The sequence below is a fragment of the Zootoca vivipara genome, chromosome 3 (genome assembly GCF_963506605.1).
Source record: "Zootoca vivipara chromosome 3, rZooViv1.1, whole genome shotgun sequence".
In the NCBI taxonomy this organism is placed as follows: domain Eukaryota; kingdom Metazoa; phylum Chordata; class Lepidosauria; order Squamata; family Lacertidae; genus Zootoca; species Zootoca vivipara.
In genome coordinates, this window is record NC_083278.1 from 43,899,530 (window position 1) to 43,918,764 (window position 19,235).

A 19,235-nucleotide genomic window follows, 5' to 3' on the forward strand; every position below is an offset into this window, starting at 1 on the left:
TATTTCCCCATCTCTGCATTTTTGTTTGTACTGGAGAAAAGGCACACATGCATTTCTTCTCCTTCCAGTTCCTAGAAGACTAAAAAATAATAATTAAAAGTGCACCCTCACCATAGATTTGTCAATGCCACTGCCACTTCTAGCATTAAGGCTGCCAGTAGGAGGCAGCATCAACTTTGACAGCAGCCACCGGGTGCAGGCAGCGCAGACTGGTTGGGAACTTGCTTCATTCTTCTGTCATTATATAAGCAAGATGACACTGTTCTCTAATCCAGCCAAAGCTGATAAGTACCATCAACCTGTCACTTCCTACATTTCAAATTCTAACACTGCAGCATCAAAGAGTTTTTTACATTTCGATTTCTTTTGCTGGCAGCAGTCAGTAGCCTCTCATTCTCCCACGGTGTTCTAAAGCAGCATTTGCACACCGGGGTTACTCCCAGCCTGAATAGCAGGTCATCCCCTACTCACTGAGCTCATCTGTGGCCCATGTGCTAGGCAATTTAGATCCAATCAGCCCTTATTTAGCTCAAGAGTAATGAGCAGCATAGTGACACAGACTTAAGCCTGACCCTCAGGACACTGCTCATCAAGCAGTAAAACTGTGACAAAATCATTCATCTTCCACCCGCTGGCAAGAAATAATACTCGCACTCACTGTATTACTTTTCAAGATAGGAAGGGGGGGAGGGAGTCCTGAATTTTCATGATGTGAGACATTAATTTGCAGAAAGCTGAATTCCCTTAAACCCCCCTGTTGCTATGAGCTCACCAGGGGGAAATAGGCCTTAGGAGACTGGAATGGAATAAAGAAAATTGCTTCAGCTTTCTTTTCATTTTAAATAAGCCTTAAATCTGGCAAGTTATCCTAAAGACAAAGATATCTATCTGTCTATCTACCTATATGGTCTTCCAAGCTAAAGAAGCAGCAATCCAAATCAAGGTATTTCAATGCTAATTAGATTTTATTTTATTTTAACTATCACTGCATCCCCCCCCTTTTGTTCAATAAGAGGGAGGGGAGAAATCCTGCAAATCTGTATAAATAGCTATTTTTTCCCCCACCACCTGCAAAGAAAAGAAATATGAAGAGGAAAGTTCATTGAAGGGAAAAAAACCTGTAGTTTCAAAAGTGGAGTGCTTCAACCATAAAATAAATGTACATTGATGTTCTTCAGGGATCACATATTTTTCTAAACAACTATGAGCCATGAGCAGCAGGTGCTCGTATACTCTGAAATGGTTTTGTACTTTTCTCTCCCCCCCCCCAAAGCATATTTGGTGGATTTAGTCTTTCACAACAGTAAATCATGTATAGCTGACAGGTAGCTTACAGAACAAGCATCAGAGCAGGTTTGCTAGATAAAATGGTTACAGCAGAGAAGAAAGGAAGCAACTTTTGACATGGTAGTAGCCTATGCAGAGCAATGCACTTCCACAGCTACCCTCTTTGAGACCAGCATTTTCTTATCCTTCAGTGAGCTGCACTGGGCAATGCAGCCTTAAGAGAGCAAGGGGCCCCTCCAGAACATAATCACAATAAGGGATGATTCTCTTCATCTCTATGATGCAACTTAGCCAGGGAATGTGAGACAGAAGAAGTCTGGGATTTCAGCTCCTTGTTTAATCACACCACTCCTGGGAGGGCGTTTGTGTGCTTGGTTTTTTTTTTGGGGGGGGGGGGGGGGTAAATGCTGTAAAATGTTTTGAATAATAGAGTTAAAATAAAGCAGCATCCAAAGTAAAGTTTTTATTTAAATCAAAATAAAGTTGTTCATTAATTTTTTTTTGGCTAAGCAAGGAAATAAAAACTGTAAATGTGTAGAGTCATACCTCGGGTTAAGTACACTTCAGGTTGCATACTTTCAGGTTAAGTACGCGGCGGACCCAGAAGTGTTTACTTCCAGGTTCCGGCGTGCGTGCGTGAGCAGAAGCATTCTGCGCGCTTCAAGCATGCGCAGAAGTGCTCTATCGGCACTCCATTCACGCGCGCTTTTCGGGGTGCGAATGGCACCCCGGAACCAATTAAGTACTTACCACTGTAAAATTATTTCTCCCAAAGAAGGGGACAGAAAACACGTGGGTTGGGGTGGGGGGGGGGTGTATACAGGCACAAACACAATGTAGCTTCCAAAGTAGAGTGTGAAAGCTAAATATGGTGAACCTCTGTGGAATGCCTTTTTAGAAAGGTGATTCCCTCTAACTTGTATATGGCTATTTTATTTCTGTGTTACTCTATTTTTCGTCCCTATTTAGTTTAAAGTTGTTTGCATTGTTTTATACAAACTTGTCTAGATTGAATATATAATAATAATGATATATTTGCTTATCAACACTGGGTGAAACACAACAGTGTCTATCTGCCAGTGAAACAGACACTGCTTGTGGAAGAGATTCGCCCTCCTACCCCCTCAAAAAAAATATCAATCTGTTTCAGAGAGTTGGGAGACCTTTCGGAGAAGGGGGGGGAATACAGGGGGAGTGCTCTGTGCTCACATGACAGCTATCCTTATCATTTCTGTGATGTCAATGTCAACCTCTACTGTGTGGCAAGAGGCGGCTCTCATGTAAAGCAGACCACAACAGCCACTGCTTCTAAGGTCCATGGCATAAATATCTTCCTAAATCAGAGGCAACAACCTGTGACTGAACAAATAGCACTCTAAGCATCTTTATAGAGATGGAGAAAACGAACTTCTTCTTCTTCTTCTTCTTCTTCTTCTTCTTCTTCTTCTTCTTCTTCTTCTTCTTCTTCTTCTTCTTCTTCTTCTTCTTCTTCAAGGGAGACTTAGCTTATGGCAAAGATCAACTCAATTCTAAGACCTATTATGTTTCCCCCCTGACAATAGTATTCAGGAAGATGAATATATTGGAAAAATATATTGTTCAAGGGCTAATATTGAAACCCCAGAGTAAAAAACACCTCTCTGCATTCTCTTTATCAGCTTATCTGTTCAAAGATATAAAAAGAGGAGAAGAAGAAAGTATCCTGATGGGCTCGGAGGGCTTCCCACAGGGCATTTTTGATGACAAAGTGTAACACAACCCCCTCCCCCTAAAAAAACCCCCCAAGTATATATTTCCATAGTAAAGATACAAAGTAGAAATTCCACACTCAGTCTGAAGAACTACAGGGTGCACTACAACAATAATGAATATACACTCTTATTTGTTGATTTAGCAACAGTCTAGCTATCGAAGGATGTTTATTAGAGAGACAACCATTTTTGCTGGAATGGTGCTCTGGCTGAGGGGAAAATGTTGTCAGATAAACCTTAAACACCGCTTTTTCTTTTTCTTTTTTAGTTTGCAACGTATTTAAATTACAACAGCTCACAAGTTGTGACACAAAAGTGAACCAAAGGAGATTAGCACCTCTCTGACCACTACATTTTCCTACTGCTCAGTTTTATCCATAAGCTCAGTGAGTGTCATTATAGACTACAAGTTTACAAGCTGCACGAAAATATAAAAAAATAATCTGCAGACCTGCACGAAAGCTCAATGATGTCCAGTGTTGATAGACACCGTTTTTTCTATTCTCAAGGGTTTGTTCCCTACAAACCGAAAAATATCTTAAGCTTCGCATTTCCAAAATATATCCACATAAACTTTACATAATGTTCAAAGTCTTTGCTATATACCTTTTATGATTAATTTTAATCCTCAGTCAAGCTTTTTGCAATGTTTTCTATACATGCCTCCTGCCCTTCCATACGGCAAATTCAATATGCTTCAGGCTTTAACAGCTACAACAGCCACTTGTCAAATCCATTTCCTTTCACAGTGCCCTTTTAAATATTGCTAGATTTCTCTTAATGTAGCCACAGAAACATATGTATAAAGAATACACATGTTCTGTGGAAGCAAATGATGATGATGATTAAATTTCTATACAGTTTACAATATAAAATTACAAAAATATACACCACAGCAATGAACAAAAACAACACGCTCCATCCAGTTTAAAATGGCATAGATTGTTTAATTAGCCAAAGGCCTGGGAGAATAGGAATGCATAGTACCTAAAGATATGTAACGAAGGTGCCAGGGGAGCCTCCCTGTGGACAGCAATCCACAAATGGGGAGCCACTGTAGTAAAGGCCCAATTGCTTTCATGAGCATAAATCATTGCATGTATGAGCTAAGCCAACAGGTGCAAGGTCAGTCAAATCCATTGCTATGGTAACAGCCCAGTGCTGTCTCTGTAAGTGAGAGGTTTCCAACCTTTTCGAGCCCACAGCTGCCTTCACCAACAACATTCTTTGTGGGGCTCAAGAGCTAGTTACGTCACCTCTTGCCTGAAGAGGTGGCAGCTTCTCACTCTGCTTCAAACACCCTCTCCTTGCGGAGTGTTTCCTCAGCCTCCTCTCCTCTCCCCAGAAGTCCTCCAGGCAGCTGCTGCTGCCGTCCCTTGTCTCTGAGCTCCCCCCACCCCTGCCCCAAAGAGAGGTGCCTTCCGGAGGCACCATTCACCTATGGAGCTTATAGCCAGAGCTACTGCGATAAACAGCTGTGCAAGCCTTGGGGAGGCAGAGGCACGAGAGGGCATCAGAGGAGGGAAGGAAGGAAAGAAAGAGGGACAGAGGTCAGTGTTGCTCGCAGCAACCCGTCCATCATTCAAGGCACCCCAGGGTGCCATGGAACACGGGTTGGAAACCACTGCTATTAGTGATTAAGGCATGTCAGTTTCGTGTGCAAGGGTCAATCTTGAGAAGTAAGTCTGACTGTGTTACGTCTTGACTTGCTGGAGCAACAGAGATACTTGGCACTTGCATACATCTGTATCTGAAAAGCCTACAAACTGTCCATAGATATCAACGTCTGCAACTGTATTACTGAAGCCTTATCCTCTGCAGCAGTTAACTAGTTTAGACCTTTTAAGCTGCTTCTGTGTGGAGACTGGAACTGGGGGCAACTTCTGCTGCATGAGTATCTCACATCTGATTCCCAGCATTCTACAAGCCAAAGCTGTTGTTTGTACTGATTCAGAATGGTTCTTCAGGGTTTCAAGCAGCAGTCTTTCCCAGCCCTACTTAGAGGTTTCAGGGATTTAATCTAGGACCTCCCTGCATGCAATTCATGTGTTCTATCATTGATTTATGCCTGTTTCCTACTTCTCTCATACCATATTCAGAATTCACAAGCTGTAAAAAAATTCCCTTTACAACAATAATTTTAAAATCCTTTGCTGGTACCCATTTTAGATTTGCAGTGTTTCAAATATGCCATCCAAGTAACTGTACCTTGCAGAAGAGCTCTCTCTGTGCCAGTATTACCCTAAACTCTGGTAGCTGAGGCACTCTTAAAGGTAAAGGTAAAGGGGCCCCTGACCATCAGGTCCAGTCGTGTCCAACTCTGGGGCTGCGCCGCTCATCTCGCTCTATAGGCCGAGGGAGCCAGCATTTGTCCGCAGACAGCTTCCTGGTCATGTGGCCAGCATGACAAAGCTGCTTCTGGCGAACCAGAGCAGCGCACGGAAACGCCGTTTACCTTCCCGCCGGAGCGGTCCCTATTTATCTACTTGCACTTTGATGTGCTTTCGAACTGCTAGGTGGGCAGGAGCTGGGACCGAGCAACGGGAACTCACCCCATTGCAGGGATTCGAACCGCCAACCTTCTGATCAGCAAGCCCTAGACTCTGTGGTTAGCTCTGAATTAATAGAGACTACTACTGTGCTCTAAAATCCACCAGAAGTTTTTGTTGTTTTTTTCCTGTACAAGAGTCAGAACCAGGCTGTTGGAAACCATACCCCTTGAATTCCTGTGTAAATCACTATTGTGGGAGTGCTTCCTTCACAGGTAAGGTAACCCTGTGGCTTTTGTTACATTGAGTGTAATTAAACCATCCAATTTTACCCATCAGATGAAGACTGAAATCAAGACAGATCAAGGAACCCTCATTTATTTCTCGGTGCATGCTAGAAATGATCTTGCAGCACAGAATTTGGAAATTACGGTACTGCTCTAGATACTAGACGCAAGTATAGAATGGAAAACTGTTTCAGAGAGAAACGAACAGAATATTCTAGAAAGCATCCAGTTCTTCTCTCTCTCCCCTCCTCTTTTCAACATGAAGGCTATATTCAAGCAAAGTGAGAGCTTTTTAATGTTTGCTTAAGAAAAAAGAAATAGGGAAAAAAGTGAACACTCTTACAAGAACTCATGAGTCACGTTTTAGCCCAAGAGCAAATTTTCATAGCTGTGTTATAAATCCTTGAAAATAAAAGGAGTTATAATGGAAATTATGACAGTCCCTTAACACAGCAGCATGAATGGCTATAATTAAAGTACAGCTGTTGGCTATGCCTCACTCTGCAAAATGGGGGAGAAAATGCCATTTCTACTATCACCTCAAATAAAAGGAAGAAGGGAGACTTGAAATGTGATTCCAGAAACTCTATGTGATGTGTTAAAGGGGATTGCTACAACTATTTGACATTCTAAGCTTTAAATACCAAGGCATTTAGTTAACACAGCCAAGTCAGTATTTTCATAATGCTACTTAATCAGCAATAAAGGAATGCTCCTGTGAGCCATCATCTTGGGTTAGCAGAAAAGTGGCATATGAAGTTATTATTAACTAACTGCCTACAGGGAGCCGCTTCTCTCTTTAATCAGTGATCTCACTTCCTACTTACCTGCACATTCTGACAGTCCTAGAACTATTACACCCAGTACAGTTGGCATAAATATTACATTTATGCAAGGGCTGATATCTTATTCCCACCTGGATCTTAAAACAGGAAGGATTGCTAAAGTGAGACATTTGCTCCTTTGCCAAATCAGAGAGGCGGCCAAGAATGCATGTTATTAATCAGTCCGAGGGTATTGCTCTATAACCCTATTCTTGGCAGACCCACACAGAATAAGCTACAGATTCTCCACACTGGGCTACAATGTTGCTTTTACACAATTGGGAAATAAATATTATTATATGGTTTGTATATCACACACAAACACATTCTGCCCTTCTCTCAATGTGGAACCCAAGGTGGTTTATAAAATGAATAAATAACAGATACAACGAAAAAACAGATACAACCCCACACCAATCAGTTATAAAAAAATTCCTTCAGTAGCACCTTAAGAAGAGCAGCTCTTCTGTTTCAAAGTGTATCTGACAAAGTGTGCATGCACACGAAAGCTCATACCAAAATAAAAACTTAGTTGGTCTTTAAGGTGCTACTGAAGGAATTTTTTTATTTTGCTTCGACTCAGACCAACACGGCTACCTACCTGTAACTAGAACCAATCAGTTATAGATATTTAAAAAAAATTGAAACCATATTAAAAATAGCACTGAAGCAGAACAACCTAAAATCATTTTTAAAACCCAACATACATGCATATATTAGCACAAACGCAGCCAATAATATAACAGGTTTATGGATTTGCCTCAAATCTTTTGTCAAAATACTGCATATTGTATTCATTTACTGTCAGTAAACAGTAAACAGTTATACCAGGCATCCCCAAACTGTGGCCCTCCAAATGTTTTGGCCTACAACTCCCATGATCCCTAGCTAACAGGACCAGTGGTCAGGAATGATGGGAATTGTAGTCCAAAACATCTGGAGGGCCAAAGTTTGGGGGTGCCTGAGTTATACCATCATGTTCATTTTCAAGTTGCAAGAAGTATTAATTTTATCTAAAAATATTAAGCACTTCATGATTAGGGAAGGGTAACATGCTGAAAAGCAGAGAAATAAAAAACAGAGGTATGAATTTAAAGCCAATTAGAATAAACCCTCTGGCTACCAACTACCAGCACAAACATAAAGGGTGGTATCTAACCACCCATACTTGCTTTCAGTAGTCTACGCGAAGTATGACTATAGTTAGCTATCACCCAAACCTGACTTAGTCTCTGGTGAAACTCCAGGGAGGAGAAATCTTTCACAAGCCACCCAAATGCTTCTTGATATGCTACTGATGGCTGAGCATAGCACATGAAAGGAAGGTTTGGTTGACCTTAAGTACAATCTAATTTTATCTACTCATCCCATCCACAAATGAGCCGCAGAAATCTTAAGGACCCCTTCACAAAACCACCAAGTGGCGCTGGAGATGCTTTCCTGTAGCGCTGTTCCTCACTACTGAGAAAGGGGGCAGGTGAGAAAGAGAAGATTCCTGCAATGTCAGCACATGTCTATTGGGACCGCATACCACCTGTCCTGAAGCAGCTGCAGTGGCTACCAGTTTACTACTAACTTGGCGAGATTCAAGGCACATCTCCTTCTCCCATACTGACCTTACTACGAGTTAATATCTGAAAGTGAGACCCTATTAGTTCCTCCAAATGGACATGGCATCTGTATCCAGAAAAAGGACCTTCTTTGCCATTGCACCATGTTTGTGAAAGTTCCTCTCTTCTGAGATTCAGTTGGTGTCATCACTGGTGCGCTTTTGCCACCAGCTGAGAATGTATTTGCTTACTCAGGCATTCAGCAATTATGCGGATTTGTTGCATGCCGTTCTGGTTTGTTCATTTCCTGCTCTGTTTTTTGTTTCTATTGCTGTGTTGCTGGCACGCTATATCTTTGCCTTGTTTTATTGCACTCTACCCCCAGGCTCTTGTGAGCTGGGAAGGTTAGAAATGCCTTTAAATAATATAAATAATTCTGTCCCCCCAACCTTACTGTTGCTCCCTACCTTCCAGCATTTCCTACTTGAGGTCTCACTTTGCCTAACATTGGGGCTGGTCCTGTTGACAGCAATCAGCTAGGAAGGAGCTTTCCAATCAGGTAGTGAAGAAGCATGCAGTCGGAATCAGAACTTCACAGCTTTCAATAATTCATACAACATTTAAGGCTTTTTCAAATTAAGAATTTCATGTTATCTGAACGTCAAAAATACAACTCTGTTGGACTACGCAGGCCATTTAAGAAGGACCTTTTCCAAGGTAGCATGTGCAATGCTTTCGTACAGTTCCAGAGAGTGTGTCTTCTGCATCTGGATAGTCTGCACTTTTTAAAAACCAAGTTAAACCAATTTACAAAGTCCCTCCTAATAAATCACCTACCCTTTGTCAAACACTTTATCTTTGTTCAAAGACAGCCTGGAAAAAAATAAATAATCAGTTGTCCTTGGATTTACAAGCTACTGACAGCAGAAGTCAAACTATCCAGACAGTAACAAAGTACTTAAGGTAAACATGCAGGTCAGTTTCTTCCCACTGTTCATAATGCATATTTTCTAGCACTCCTCCCCCACAAATCCTCAGATTTCTACAGTGACCAATCAATAACTGCCTCATTAGGGCTTGTGGCAGGATGGCAAGGGAAGATGTCTTCTGACCTCCCTAAGGCAGCTTCCCCCCCTTCAAATTGAAGAGCTGCCTCCAATGTGAATTAGTGGACAGAAATATGTTTATTGCGGAAAGGACAGTTTGGAGGTTGTAAACTGTATCAATAAATCAAGGCAAAACTGATTAGTGATGAGACACTATCCTTCCTATTTTTACTAGTCACCATGCCATTCTCCTGTTTTATGTCGTTTTTATCTAAGCAGGAACTTTGGGGCTACATGAAATATTGCAAAAGCTCTACAAACAGGTATGTGTAATATATAAAAAGTGTGTGTGTGTGTGTGTGTGTGTGTGTGTGTGTGTGTGTCAGATCTACAACAGAAATGCTGAATATACAATTACGTATAAGTTCAGAAGCAAATGAGAATGCCAACAGCTTACATTTCAATAAGGCAGGGATAGCCAATGTGTTGCCCTCCAGTTGTTGTTGGAATCAAATTCCCATCACTCCCAGTCAACATAGCCAATGGCTAGGGATGCTAGGAGTTGCATTCCAGCAACATCTGGAGGGCACCACATTTATTAGCTCAGCATTAAGGCACTGTGTTCCTTCCCACTCTTGCCTCTGTAAGCAAGCAATTGTCAAACCGCTTATATTATTTTCAAGCTGCACCAGGATCCATGGAATCCTACAAGCCAAGCAGCTTGCGCAAGGAGGCAGGAGAGCAATTTGACCCGGTTCCTACACAAGACAGTGGAGGCAATACAGTTATTGCTACTGCCCAAAAGAGACAGAAGAGCAGCTTCACCAATCCAGTCAGCTAACATGCCAGTGAAGCAGAGTGCTCTGCCCCACTTCACCATTCCAGTCAGCTTCCATATTGATCACAAAGGAAGTGAAGCCACTTCTTTCAGTATGCAAGCCTTTAGGATAGCAAAGCAGAGCGCTATGTCCCTGCTTTGCAACCCCGATGAAATACAAGACTGCTGTACTCGTTCATACATATCGTTCATTTACTGACTTGCCATACAAGTGAGATTCAAATCCATTAAAAAGCAGTAAGATGCTGTCTATCTGTGAACAGTGACTGTCAAGGGTAAGCAATATGGTTTTCTCCAGTTATTGTTGGACCAAAGTTCCTATCATACCTGACCACTGACTATACCACGTGGGACAGAGCAGCTATCCCTGAGGCAAGTCATCACTTCTTAATGCCATCAAGAAGTGATCAACATGTGTTCATCAGCCCTTAACATCTTTTGCATTCTTCCATTCAAATTCTCAAAACCCACCAAGATGAATGCAATACACTCATCCCATATGGGTGGCCAGATACTTGAAACACATATTGTTGTGTAGTCCAAGTCAGGCATCAAACAGGAGACTTATCACACTGGTAGATTGTTTACAGTTTTGTGGCTTATACCGTTTAGAGTTTGAGTTAGCCTCTATGTTTCTTTGGATGAATATGGTAAGTCTATGCCAAAATGGATCCAACATCTTCACCACACTAATTCATAATTTAAAGAATCCATGCCTTCTGCTTACATACCTCAGCCCTCTGATTAATTGAAGTTATTATGAATTTATCATTTTTGTTCCTTGCCACCCAAACCTTTTATGCTACAAAGCAGGATAAACTTATTTAAAATGAATTGATTATAAATTACAGTACGATACATGTATTACACTGTAGGTGTGTATGAAAGTCAATGTGTGAGAAATTTGATAAAAGTTTGAATCAGAAAATATTAATTAAAAAACTCTTACCTCAGTCTGAACAGAACATCTTGCAAGAAGCTAAACACTCTTGCAAGTTCAGCTCCTCGGCAACCAGGCAGCAGCATACTAAAGCCATCATTTAGCAGCTTTTCTTCGGAAAGGTGCAAGTGGCAGCTGGTCTCAAAAACTTCTTGGACGCCATCAATGTAAGTGGAAAGCAGCACCCAGAGGTTTTGTTTCTGTAAGGGGTCGTTTCTGGCAATTAAGAATTCCTTTGCCTTTTTGTGGAAGGCATTCGAGACCTCCTCAGCTAGCACACTGATATCCATGTTCCTTTCAACATACGTTAAGATGAAGGCAAAGTAGCCCTTCCAGATCAAAGCTCTCAGAGAAAGGCTTGTAGAAACTGGACTAAGGAAATGCAGAAGTTCCATCACGCGGCTGGCAACGTCCTCTGTCTCTGCTATAGCTGCCAGCACAAGGAAAAGATGGAAAAAGTTCTGCAGGCCCACCTCCGTCAGTTCTCGCATTCTTTTCTGGTGGAATTTGGAATAAATTCTGCAAAAAAAGCACAAAGACACTTTCCTTGACAACTTTTTTTGTGTTTATCCTTTGCTTCGATAAGCTCCGTTAACCTGCCTTCCAAAGAACTGCCATAATGGTAATAATAAGAATAATTTATTATTTATACCCCGCCCATCTGGCTGGGTTTCCCCAGCCACTCTGGGTGGCTTCCAACAGAAATATTAAAATACACTAATTTCTTAAAGATTAAAAGCTTCCCTAAACAGGGCTGCCTTCAGATGACCTCTAAAAGTCTGGTAGTTATTTTTCTTTTTGACATCTGGTGGGAGGGCGTTCCACAGGGCAGGTGCCACTACCAAGAAGGCCCTCTGCCTGGTTCCCTGTAACTTGGCTTCTCGCAGCGAGGGAACCGCCAGAAGGCCCTCGGCACTGGACCTCAGTGTCCGGGCAGAGCGATGGAGGTGGATACCCTCCTTCAGGTATACTGGACCGAGGCCGTTTAGGGCTTTAAAGGGCAGCACCAACACTTTGAATTGTGCTCGGAAACATACTGGGAGCCAATGCAGGTCTTTTAAGACCAGTGTTATGTGGTCTCGGCGGCTGCTCCCAGTCACCAGTCTAACTGCCGCATTCTGGATTAGTTGTAGTTTCCAGGTCACCTTCAAAGGTAGCCCCACGTAGAGAGCATTGCAGTAGTCCAAGCGAGAGATAACTATAGCATGCACCACTCCGCGGGCAGGTAGGGTCTCAGCCTGCGTACCAGATGGAGCTGATAAGCAGCTGCCCTGGATACAGAATTAACCTGCGCCTCCAAAATGACTCCCAGGCTGCGCACCTGGTCCTTCAGGGGCACAGTTACCCCATTCAGGACCAGGGAGTCTTCCACATCTGCCCGCCTCCTGCCCCCCACAAACAGTACTTCTGTCTTGTCAGGATTCAACCTCAATCTGTTAGCCGCCATCCAATCTCCAACTGCCTCCAGACACTCACACAGGACCTTCTCCGCCTTCACTGGTTCTGATTTGAAAGAGAGGTAGAGCTGGGTATCATCCGCATACGGATGAACACCCAGCCCAAACCCCCTGATGATCTCTCCCAGTAGCTGCATATAGATGTTAAAGAGCATGGGGGAGAGGACAGAACCCTGAGGCACCCCACAAGTGAGAGCCCAGAGGTCTGAGCACTCATCCCTCACCACCACTTTCTGAACACGGCCCAGGAGGAAGGAGCGGAACCACTGTATGACAGTGGTAAATGAACTTGCTGAATTTCTTTCTGCTCAAGGTGAGTTGTGGGCCTGTCCTCAACCACCAGCTTGTCTGGAACCAGAGTACTCCAGATGAAAAAAAAACTGGGAAGTGGACTGTGCTAACATGAACTGCAAACTCCTTGAGAAGAAGAGATTCGACTATATTTTCTGCCAGCTGTTCTAGCCATCTCTCATCTAGTACCACAGAGACTGCTGGTATTCAGAGGACAAATAGCTCAAAGACCAGAACAGGGCAGCTAGGTCTCAATACGACAGTGCAGAAGAGCTTCCCACTGTAAATAATGATTGTCATCCATTGGTAATGAATGACAGGAGTTGCTGTCAAAAACATGTGAAGGCTCATTTAGACTTGACAGTATAGGAGGTTTTGGTCCATGCATACTGAAAGAGTGAGAAGAACTACTGCAGGGGTGGGGTGCAGGATCCAGCTACTGATTGACAGCTCTTGCTGTGATGGCTATGCTCTGCCTCCACTCAGGTGGAGTGCCTCTGGAGATCAGTTACTGAGAATCACAAGGGAGGAGAGTGTTATTGCACTCAGGTCCTGCTTGTGGGTTTCTCAAAGGCATCTGGTTGGCCACTGTGAGAGGAGGAGGACGGACAAGATGGGCCATTGGCCTGATCCAGCAGGGCTCATCTTATGTCATTTCCCCACCCACCATCCTTTTATCCAAAAAAATGTCCAGATGTAATGAAAAAAAATGCCAAGACATTTATAAGCTTCATGTAAGTTTTAATTGGTTTTAGTCTAATTTATTTTGGTTTTAAATTTCTGTATATTTTAGATTATTGTTTTATTTTTTAAAATTGTAACTTCATTGTTTTTGTAAACAGCTTTAAGGTCCTCCCCTCTCCCATAATCAATTTATGAAATGAAAATAAAATGAATACAGGAATATTTCAGACTGACACTACACATACAGATAAAACAAATTTAGTCAATCACTGAAAGTATCAATATGTGGAAAACTGCAAAAGCCACTGTACCTTCCTTTGATCTGCTTCCAGGGATGAGTGCCATTGGTCTTCACTGCTTTCTTTACTACTTGTACCATAATGTGAAGAAAAAACTGGTAACTATTGCTGGTGGTATACATGTCAGGAGTATGTATGTCGCCACAACATCTCTTCACTGACTCATACATAGACATGGGTGTTTTACTAATATTTGTAAGACCTTTGAGACCAAACCAAGGAATAGTAAAGTGACTGTTCTGAAAGAAAGAAAGAAAATACAGTATATTGAGGCTACAGCTGAGCTATGCCCTTCCTTGGCACAATAGTTTATTGCCACCACTACACAATACTGCTCCATTCCAGGCTCTTATATCGCCATGTGGAAATGGCAGCTGCTGCTGAGTGAAACTAAAAGTTCCAGTGACTGCAGACACGAAGCCCGACACACTGTAGAATGAAAAGGGGCCAATGGAAGGCTGCATCCCAGCCTGCAAGAACACTAAAAAGGGAAAGAATTGCTTGGTTGTATCTATTGGGTTAGAAGATCACAACTGATGGGATCCCATTTCCCCCCTTCCTTCCTGGAGGAATTCTTCAAACAATTGTGGTTGCAGAGGCAAAGAGGAAGAACAATCTAGCCCAGGCATCCCCAAACTCCGGCCCTCCAGATGTTTTTGACTACAATTCCCATCATCCCTGACCACTGGTCCTGTTAGCTAGGGATCATGGGAGTTGTAGGCCAAAACATCTGGAGGGCCGCAGTTTGGGGATGCCTGATCGAGCCTCACTTCAGAGAATGATTGCCAGATAGGAGGGTGTTGCTCTCTTTCCCACTCCGTATCTTTCCCCCTTCCTTTTTTTTTAAAAAAAAATGTAGATATTGGGAAGCTACTCCAACTAAGGTTAGCAGATTTTTTTCAATGAATCCGGGGACACTTTTCAACTTCAATGGATTTTGTATGGGGACTGATGTGTAAATCCAGGGACTGTCCCCGGGAAACGGGGACGTCTGGTAACCTTAACTCAGACCCTTTTGAAAGAAGTGGGATGGAAACTGTAAATGAATGAAACTGGCAGGGGGAATGAGGCCATAAGCATTTCCACTGCTAAGCAGACTTGACTAGATAACAACTTTCTCAAGGTGACAGGTGCCCACTTTCAGCTTTCTTGGACATTTACTAACCAGATTCTTGCTATAATGTTCCCAGAGTATGGTGACGGCTGAGAGGTTCATATCCCAGATACGACTTAATGTCAAACAGCACTGAAGATGCGTTCGTAACTGTTCCTCTAATATTCCAGCCTAGCAAACAGAGACATTCAAATGCAATTATATTTTGTTTTATTTAGCAAGCTTCTTCTTCTTTAAATAGTAAAAACAACCTTGGTCACAATCAAATATAAAGCTTTCGGATTCTGAGAATATCCCGCTCCCCTCCTCAAATGTTATTTCTAGTTTAGAAGCAAGCCAATCCATTAATATGAGCAGCGATCTAGAAAATAAAATCTGACAAGTACCAGCATTGTCATCTACTGAAACTCTACCTACATTTTTATACATTAGAATCATATAGCTATAAAGCCAGGGGCTATGAAAGATAATTTGGAGCATAATTCCCAGATAAGGAGGCCACCTCTAGGTAAATTCCAAACAGTGTGTCAAGACGACTTTCTAATGGCTAAGACCCACTGGAAACAATAGAAAAACGTTTGTTCTAAGAAAATTCTGGCCTCCGAATAGCGGAGTGATCTTGGCCCGTTCGGCTTGCAGAGATTCTGTCAAGATAATATTGGTAATTAGCACTTTGTGACATGTGGCATTTATGCATATGCCCATGTGGGCCAGGAATGTAACATCTTATAGCCTAGAGAATTAAATCTAATATTCTATAAACTATATTGGAATTGGCCAATCTGCATTCATTTCTGAGGTCAAGACTGCATGATGCTACCACAGAATTATCCTTGTTTCTCCTCTCAACTGTGTTCAGATTACAGCCACTTTGTTCCAAGACAAACAAGCGAGAACTGACTCAAATCAGTGTAGCCGCACCCATTATCCACTTGCATATTTCTCCCTGGATTCCATTCCTTGGTGTGACATTATAATGGAGATGAACCCTGGGAGCCAGCTTTTATATAGCCCTGTGATGTGAACGAACTCAAGATACCTAGGCATAATTGATTGAAAAATACAAATCATGCATTCTAAATCATTAAGCAACAATGTTATCTTTTGGAGAGGGGGGGGGAAATCCCTGCCCCAAAATTGTAATACTTTCAGTTACTCAGAATATGACTATGACCTACAGCTGTGTTTCCCAACCAGTGTGCCTCCAGATGTTTTGGGACTACAACTCCCATCATCCCTAGCTAGCAAGACCAGTGGTCAGGAATGATGGGAGTTGTAGTCCCAAAACATCTGGAGTCACACTGGTTGGGAAACACTGACCTACAGTGGCTTTTTGAGATGGGCCAGTACCCTACTGAGCCCCACACATGGCTTCCTGACAATTCCCGATCAAGGAAAGGTGTGCACTTTATGGGATAGTAGGTACATGCTAAGTTTTTTAAATTAATTTTTGACTTCCTTTTAGTTTTTAGGTTTCACAGGACCCATTGGTATACATTATTAATTATTCCAAGATAAAACAAGAACGAATAGTTTTAGATAACCTGGAGCTCTTCTTTATTATCCATCACATGATAAATCATTTGATTGCATAGCTAAGCCAGAGGTGGAAAACAGCTTTCTTGTAAAGGATCTAGTTTCTACAAAACACATCCCATAACTCAAGCTGCCAGTTACACCCTACATTGTTCTCATAACACTCTGTTTAGCCTTAAGAACAAATTATAATAGTAGTATAACAATTGCAAGTGCAATAATAAACTGGCTAATTCCTCTAAAACCTATTCATTTTATATGTGTGTGTGTGTGTGTGAAAATATATAATTTTAATATAATATATATGTATTACAGCAGCTTGCAGAATAATATTAAAGCTGTAGTCCTATAAACATTTAAATGTAATGAGTCCAATTGAATTCAATGGGGCTTACTTTGTGTAGACATGCACTGTAAAAATTCTAGATGATATTCTAAAATTATGATAATGCATCATAACATGCTAACATTTTGGCTCTGTCAAGACAATATAATAAACCATGGAAATGAGCCTACTAAGCCTTTGGGCTCACATATTCCCTCCTCCAGAAGAGCAGCTACAGAGAGCAGTTGCAAGCTTTCACTGTGTTTATTTTTCATTAAATGTGGCCACTTGAAGCCATCAGACTACATCTAATTTTAAACGTGTCTTATTTGAAACAAGTCAGCTTTAAACCACAAATTATGAATTAGGTGTGTTTTAAACAAACCATAGATGAGATTAACCAAAGTTTAGTGTTTGGCTGGAACCCTAAACAGTGGTTGATTGAAAGTTTCTGATCTCTTCACTGCTGCCCCAGAAGTAGAGGGGAAGAAAGAGGGAGAAAACATGTAAGTTCAAGGCTCATTCCCATCACAAAAAACCATCGTAGCTCTTGCCTAGACAAAGCCAAAAGAAAATCTGTTACTTGGCCTCCTAGCCTCTGCTACATATCTTTATAGGACACCCAGTAAATTTTATGTGACACCTCATAAATGCAATAAATATACAAACAAATTAAAGAAATTCTTGTAATAGCTGGTGTTACATAAATTACAATTTGTGCCATGCAACCTAAAAACACATTTTACAGAGAACGTGTTAACATGTACAGCATATTTAAAAGCACTCTAAAAAGGAGGTCAGTTTTGACCTCTGGGCCACAAAGTACTGCATTAACAGCTCTGTAGAAAGAAAAATGATAAGGTATGAAGTGAGTGCTCAGAAGCTACAACCTTATCAGTAAGAGTTTGATTCAAGCCTGTAAGACAAATTGCTCAGCAAGGCAAGTCACCTTCCTGCTGTGATGAGGATATAGCTGAATTTTCAATGCAATAGACTATCTCTCCCATCACGTCTCTCAACCTGATACCCTCAGATTCAGCATAGAGCTTACATTTTCTAAGCATCCTGTTCTTATTCGGAATACATCTTGTCAAAGGGACCAAGTAATACGTCCAAGATAATTATCTCTCCCCAGCCCCCCCACCCTATCTGACAATTTATCTTCAAAACACAAGCACTCCGGAGTATGACCACTAACAAGAAAGAAACTACACAGCATCCTAGCTCACACAGATCATCAAGGTTGTTCGTACTCCTGAGTTAAAGAAGCCAGATTTCTGAAAGCAGCGTGGTGAATAAAATCATTTTCACATTCTGTCCACCCGTCCCCAAATCAGCCCAATCAAAGTTGCGTGTGATTCTTAACATACTTACTTGACTATCGATGGACTGCTTCAATAGATCTTCCACATAGGACCAGTTAGAGTCTATTGGTTTCTGGATGAAAAACCATATTGAATGATAAATATCTGGTTTTGGCAAGCAATACTAAGTGAGCTATGCATGGCAAGCTAAGTGATATTTACCTTCTTTTAATTATTGCTACAAATGGGTGTGTACAACACTCATTTTTATCCACTAAGTTTGGTTAATAGGCAAAACATTTATTGTCTTCATAGAGAACAAATGTATTTTAAGGTAGTATGGAAAGGCCAGAAAAAGCACTCATTACACATAGCATAAGTTACCTGTTTTTCTTAGAAGTACACTGCAGTTTTTTTACTCCAAATTTTTAAAATCCAGAATACATGCCTACTGCACTACCTATGAAATATCAAGGGCAGGGCCAGATTTAGGTTTGATGAGGCCCTAAGCTACTGAAGGTAATGGGGTCCTTTATATGTCCAGCTGTCCTTTGTCAACAACAAATTGTCACTGGTTTTTTTGTGTTGAATATATGCTATACGGTAATTTATGGACCAAATAGGTACCTGAAGCCATTTGCACATGACAAATAGGAGCCTACACAACACAAAACACTGTTGCTGTATGTAGGTTTTATTTTATTGTTTCTATCTTATATTTTGGAAATGTACATACAGGATTTTTTTCCTTTAAATTTTTTACGGGCCCTAAGAGAGTGGGGCCCTAAGCCACAGCTTGTTTAGCTTATACATGAATCCGGCATTGACAAGAGCAGCTGCAACTTCTTAATGTGCACCATAGCTATCAAATCTATCTTTCTACAACACCACAACCAACATACAGTGCTACCTTTAGCTACGGACTCAATCCGTTCTGGGGTGCCGTTTGCACCCTGAAAAGTCTGTAACTAGAGCGGGGCTTTTCTGCTCATGCGCGTGCGCGAAACCTGGAAATAAACACTTCCGGGTTTGCTGCATTCTTAACATGAAGAAACGCAAGCTGAAGTGGCCATAACCCGAGGTATGACTGGTTCCATTAGTTAGTTCTGGCCATCCGTAAGCACAAGTAATTTCACGGGAGTGGGTAGCATTGTTACAAAACTTCCCGTTTAATGTATACAGTGGTATCTCAGTTTAAGAACAGTCCAGTTTA

General features: G+C 41.6%; 1 protein-coding gene across 2 annotated transcripts in view; it reads right to left on the minus strand.

Moving 5' to 3' along the window:
- MMS22L (MMS22 like, DNA repair protein) overlaps nucleotides 1–19,235 on the minus strand; it is an 82,420-nt gene that overhangs the window by 39,531 nt on the left and 23,654 nt on the right. For both annotated transcript variants that reach the window (XM_060272605.1, XM_060272606.1), the window contains 4 exons: nucleotides 18,093–18,155; nucleotides 14,909–15,028; nucleotides 13,756–13,982; nucleotides 11,022–11,531 (listed from right to left, as the gene is read on the minus strand). In XM_060272605.1, the coding sequence (XP_060128588.1) occupies nucleotides 11,022–11,531; nucleotides 13,756–13,982; nucleotides 14,909–15,028; nucleotides 18,093–18,155 (920 nt within the window). The remainder of the gene's footprint in view (nucleotides 1–11,021; nucleotides 11,532–13,755; nucleotides 13,983–14,908; nucleotides 15,029–18,092; nucleotides 18,156–19,235) is intronic.